At 53.6% G+C, this 6,000-nt stretch overlaps 1 protein-coding gene across 2 annotated transcripts in view; it reads left to right on the top strand.

The window, feature by feature from the left end:
- Positions 1 to 2,288: 2,288 nt before the first annotated feature.
- The window catches only part of DTX1 (deltex E3 ubiquitin ligase 1), a 60,676-nt gene continuing 56,964 nt past the window's right edge, over positions 2,289 to 6,000 (top strand). For both annotated transcript variants that reach the window (XM_069081842.1, XM_069081841.1), the window contains exons 1-2: positions 2,289 to 2,637; positions 3,318 to 4,463. In XM_069081842.1, coding sequence (XP_068937943.1) covers positions 4,205 to 4,463 — 259 coding nt within the window. In that variant the 5' untranslated portion in view covers positions 2,289 to 2,637; positions 3,318 to 4,204. The remainder of the gene's footprint in view (positions 2,638 to 3,317; positions 4,464 to 6,000) is intronic.

The following is a 6,000-nucleotide window of genomic DNA, read 5'->3' as shown; positions in this document are numbered from 1 at the left end:
CCACCTGGGGGTTTGAATGATATTATGGAAAGAGTGCTGGAGCTAGACTCCAGATGTCAGTTGGAATTTCTGTTCTGCTACTTAATGAGTGTGACCTTTTACCTCTCATCTGTGAAATGAGGGGGTAGACCAGATGTTCTCTTGAAAAAAACTTCCCTTTCAACTCTAGATCTCAAAGTCTTAATGGATTGTGTATTCAGGAAGGACTGAAGCTTTCACCCTCCTATTTTAGCAGGTGACATGGTTGCTGCCCAGGGATGCCCCTGACAAGACTCTCTTTTCCTGCCAAACTGGTTTTCTTGCTCTTCCCTGAACAGCACATTCCCACTTTGGTTTCTTTGCTCACACCATCCCCTCATGCCTGGAATGTTCTCCCTTCTCACCACCTCTGCCTTTTGGACCCCACCTTATCGGGAGGATCTCATAAAGGGGTCCTTTCCTGATCTCAAGTTGCTGGTTTTGTATTATAGACCTTGGACTCCACACGTAGGTCAACCAGCACTGCCAAGTGAGGTCTTACCTTTCTGGGAAACAGACCTTCACCCCACCTCCTGTCCATTTCTTCATAATTCTGTAGCCCTGGTTCTCCCCCCCCCACCACCAAGAATTTGTTTATATGTTGTGTTTCCTTATTAGACTGTGAGCTACAGAAGGACAAGGATTGTTTTGTGTACCTCTGTGGCTCAGCACCATGCCAGGCACACAGAAAAATGTCATTTCTTTGAGGTCATACCCTAGCTCATTTAAATCTTTTGTGTTTTCATTGCCTGGCACGGTGTCATGTACATCGTAAAAGGTAAAATAAATGCATGTTCACTCAGATGGCATGGCCAATAAGTACATATATATCTCTGTATCAATCCACATGTGCATGCATGTATACATGTGCATGTGTACATGTATGTACATGTATATATACATGCACACATATGATAGATATAGCTATATCTGGCTGTTACATCTTTCGTATCTATGTATCTACACCTACATAGATATATCACTTAGCCCAGTGCCTGGCACATAGTAAGTAAGATATGTAGATAGATATCTCACCTACTACGTGCCAAGCATTGGGCTATATGCTTTACAACCACCCTTTCAAGGTAGATGCTGTTATCCCCATTTTATAGTCGAGGAAACTGAGGCAGAGATTAAAGTGACTTGCCCAAGGTCACACAGCTACTACATTTGAACCCAAGTCTTCTTCACAACAAGTCCAGTGCCCTAGCCACTGTGAGAGCTAGCTGCTCCTAGCAGGATTTAGGATTTCTGTCTGGCAGTGAAGAGCTCTCCCCACCACACTCCAATGGGTTAAAGCCGTTTTTAGGGCCAGGAAGGGCTGGTTTGGTAGATGGAGTGGGGCTGACAGTGGCCCCAGCCTTCTTTGTTCCTGACAATGTCAGAACCAGCCCCAAGTCCCCTTTCACTGAAGTCATTGATGGCTATAAGCCCTTGGGGAGGTGGGGGGGGGGGAGGGGGGGAAGGGGAGAGGTCAGACTTTTGCAGTCCTATACTCTGGGGAGCACATTGGGAGGTCCACTGAACCCTGACTTGCCGATCAGTTGTATGGCTCCTCCTCCCTAGTATAAACACAAGGCCCAAGGTGGTCCTGTCATCTTCCCAGCTGCTCTGTGTTATTTTCCCCTCTGCTCTTGCTTTCTTGGGGCACCCAGCCAGAGCCACACTAGCAGGGGAAGGGACAAGTCTTTGGAGAATGGGAGTGGATTGGGGGATGCCAAGAGTGCTTGGCAGCTCCCGTCCTGCACAACAGACAAGGCAGATACATCCCAGCCCCCACCCCACTCCACCTAAAGCCTTGGGACTCAATTCCTCCTCTGGCTGGGAGCTAGGACTCCTGGCTTCCTTTCCCTAGCAGCTGGACTCTGGAAGGCGAAGGGTACTGGGAAGGCACTTCCCATCCCACTGTCCTCAGTTCCCCTGGAGAAAAACGAGGAAACAAGGTTCCTCATAGACCCCTCTAAGCAGAGAAGATGGGGAAGTGTAATGGTGCCCTCCGAGGGCTTTGAATTCCCTACCAGGTCCAAAGTCCCTAGGGTGGCTGGAGCTGCTCCCCCTCCCTAAGTCGACCCTAGTGTACCTTGTTTCTGTATGGATTCTGAAGAACAGATTGGGGGGGAGGGTTGTGGGGGACGGTCCTTCCCATTCTCAGGCCTGGACTGAGGAGCTGGGGTTCGCCAGGACAGGGGGTGTGCGATGTCTCCTCCCCTTTCTCCTCCTCCGCTGGCCCCCTCCCCTTCCTCCTCCTATCCCCTCCCCTGCCCAGAGCAGCCGCGGTTGCCTTTCCAGCCCGAGGATCTGGGCGTCTGTCGGTCCTGGGAGAAGCGAGCTTGGTGCGGGTTTGGCAAAGGGAAGAGCCCTCCCTCAGGATCATCACTCCCCACTCCCCAGTACCCGGGCTCCGGGGAGTCCAACAGCCCGGGACAGGGCCTCCAACCCTAGGGGCCAACTGCCTCAGCGATCAGTGCAGAAAGAGAAGGGGGAGAGAGGGAGATCTAGAGCCCGAGCGAGGAGGTGGAGGAGGAGGAGGAAAGAGGGAGAGGGAGAAGGAGAAGGAGAGGGAGGAGAAGAGCGGCGGTGGCCAAGAGCGGAGAGGACGGGAGCAGAGACAATCGGGCGGTAAGGAGATCGCCCCGGGTGGGGAAGGGAAAAGAGGGAGCCGAGGGGGAGAGGGGGCTGCCCAGCGAAGACTTCACCCCCATGTTCATCTCCATCCTCGTCCCCGTCCCCATGCCCATCTCCTTCCTCGCCACACCGTGGAAGGACCGGAGGGAATATGAACCACCCAGTCTGGGCGAGGGACAGGAGGGTGGGAGATGTCCCCCTCCAAACCATTAGACTACGTCTGCCCTCAGAGGCAGCAAGGCTCCCTCATTCCCCCTTGTGACCCCCAGGACGCAGTGGATTCTCCCTAGGGAGATCTCTTTCCCCATGCTTTCACCCCCTTAGCCCTCCACCAGACTGGCAGGCTAATCCAGCTTGGTGGGGCCCAGAGACCCTTAGGCTGAAGCGGGGGCGGGGGAGAGGGAGGGTAGTGGGGGGGGAGGAACTGGGACCCCGGGGAACCCTCCGGCCCATTTTGTTCAGTTTCGGGTCCCCACTCTTGGGCCTGGAGCACCAGCCTCCAGGTGCTCCCCCTTCCCCCGCCCAGCTGTTGGGCTGGACCCCTTTAAGCGCCCTCTCCTACAGGCACCCTCCCCCGGGGCTCCCCATTGTTCTCTCCCTCTATCTCTCTGGGGAAGAGGGTCGGGAGAGACGCGTTCTTAAAGAGCCCTTTCCCTTTCTTATCTCCTCCCCAGGTCGCGATCACAAGTGGGCTGGGGCATCGCCGCTGCACCCCTGTGGTGTCGGGAATGGGCTGGGCCAGGTGGGGAAGACCAAGGCACCTCCCTCTGTGACCTCAAGAGCCGCCTTATCTAGGGAGGTCACTGGGTGGGGCCGGGCGGGGAGGTGGCCCCCAGCAGAGGGTCCATTCTGCGGCTCCTTAACCAAGCGGCTTCCTGACCCTCCCCTCTTCTGGGGAGGGGGGCGGGGACACCCCCTGCAGCATGAGCTGGGAGCCAGGCCTGGGACGGGGCCGTCGGGGGGGCAGCCACACATCCCGGTGATCCGCCTCCCCCAGGCAGACAGAGGCGGCGACAGGGCCGCTGCTGCTTCGGGCAATGGATGGAGCTGGAGCCAGGAGGGACGCAGACTTTGTGCTTTCCAGGCCCTGGGACCGTCTGGGCTGATGACTGGGGGAGGTCGAGACTTAGTCCACTGACGTGACGTGGGGGTGCCTGAGAGACAAAAAGAAGAGGAAGAAGGAGGAGGGGGCCAGCCAGGATCGCAGGGGCGTGACCGCACCCTCCCTTGCCAGGATTTTGACGGAGATCGGTGCCTTTCAGGCTCAGACGACCGAGGCAGGAGTCTTGGACCCGCCACCTCCAGGTGGAGGCAGGAAAGCCAGGCTGAGGGGGCTGGCTGTAGCCTCTCCCTGTGGCTCCAGGCCTGTGGAGGCCTGGACTGGACCATTCACTGACTCATGGACATCAGCAGCTGCATGGTGTCTCAGCAGAAGGTGTCTTAGCTGTGGTCAGGAGGCCCCTCTCGATTCCTGACCCCTTCCCCTCTTGAGAGGAGAGAGAAGGGCACAATTGGACTTTCTCAGCTCTCCAGTCCCCCTCTCCTCAGGTGTGGTTGCACCATGTCCAGGCCAGGCCCCGGGGCACTGATCTCCATCAATGGCCTGGGGTTCCCACCCCAAAACCTGGCCAGGGTGGTGGTATGGGAATGGCTGAATGAATACAGCCGCTGGCGCCCCTACACGGCCACGGTGTGCCATCACATCGAGAATGTGCTCAAGGAGGATGCCAGGGGCAGTGTGGTCCTCGGACAGGTGGATGCCCAGCTGGTGCCCTATATTATTGACCTGCAGTCCATGCACCAGTTCCGCCAGGACACAGGTAAGCTTCCCCCAGGAACCCAGGAATAGGACAGTAGATTTCTAACTGAAGCCTGGGACTTTTGCTGTCTTTTGTATAGAAGCCTTTCAGAGGCCAGGTCATTTGCTTGAGGTCCAACAGGTAGTAAGGCTAAGATTCAAACCCAGAGCCACCTACTGAGATCCTAGATGCTTTCATGCTATCATCCCCTCCCACTGCCCTCCGGAGGGGAAGCTGCCCCAACTCATACCCCCTACTCCCAGAGCTCAGTGTCAGGACCAGGCCTAGATTAGATGGAAGGCCTGCAGGATCCAGTCCCCAAGACCTCAAAAACGAGGAGTCCTTTAAGCCAGCATTGCCAGTTTTCAGTCGAGCGCCCCCCCTGCTCTTCTCCCTTGAGCTTGGCTAAGGGGCAGGTAGGTAGGAGGCATGGTAGATGTAGTGCTAAGCCTTGAATTAGGAAGACCTGAGTTCAAATCCAGCCTCATATGCATACTAGCTTAGTGACCCAGGACAAGTCACTTTTTCCTCCACCTCAATTTTCTCAGCTGTAAAATGGGTATCCTAATAGCACCTACCTCCCAGCATTGCTGTGAGGATAGAATGAGATATTTATAAAGTTCTTAGCATGGTACATGGTAATGCTAAATAAATACTTATTCTCTGTCCCTCAAGGCCTTACTCACATAGGTGTGATTGAGGTAGAATGGATAGAGTGGTAGACCTGGCATCAGGAAGATCTGAGTTCAAATTCTACCTCAGATAGGTAACACCAGCTGAATGACCCTGGACAAGTCACTTAAACCCTCTCTTGGCCTCAATTTCCTCATCTGCAAAAGGGACATAAAGTGGACAATAATGGTATCTACCACAAAGAGGCATTAGGTGGAAGGTCAAATGAGCTAACACAGGTACATGCTTTGTAAACCTTGTATAAATGATTGCCTTTACTAATTCATGAGAGCCAGCTGAACTGTAGGGCTGAGTGTGAGCCCTACCAATGACACTTGTCACATCATCAATCTAAAACTATAGGTCACTGAGTCCAACTCATTCATTCTCAATTGGGAAACTGAGACCAGAACTGACTTGCCCAAAAGTCATATAGGTAATAAGGAGCAGATCACAGTTCAAACTCACATTCCATGTGACAAGTTCAGCAATCTTTCCACCATGCTATCCTGCCTCTCCTCTTTACTAGCCAGGTGTCCTTTGGCAAGCCATTTCTGGCCTCAATTTCCCAATCTGTAAAATGGGTATCTAAATCGCTGTAGTCCTTCCTTCACAGAGTGGTTACAATTAGCCTACAAGGGCTCTTTGCAAGCCATAAAGATTTACCTTTCAAATCTACTTTTGTAACCTTTAAACCTTTGCAAATTGTCAGACAAATGCAATTCTTAATACTTCTGTTTATATTTGAGGGTTTGTGCATTATTCTCTGTGGGGCAGCACCAAGAGCTGAATTTGCCTGAGTTTTCCCCTGGGCTCCAGGCTTGTTTCACTGAGCTGGGGTCAGAATAGAGCTTTCAGGGCCCCCCAAGAGAGATGATGGTCGTCT

Source organism: Petaurus breviceps, unplaced genomic scaffold, assembly GCF_028583685.1.
Source record: "Petaurus breviceps papuanus isolate PSGF00001 unplaced genomic scaffold, PetGlider_PUasm1.0 99, whole genome shotgun sequence".
Classification (NCBI taxonomy): domain Eukaryota; kingdom Metazoa; phylum Chordata; class Mammalia; order Diprotodontia; family Petauridae; genus Petaurus; species Petaurus breviceps.
The sequence above is the reverse complement of the archived record's forward strand: the minus strand, read 5'-3'. Positions and strand labels throughout refer to the sequence as shown.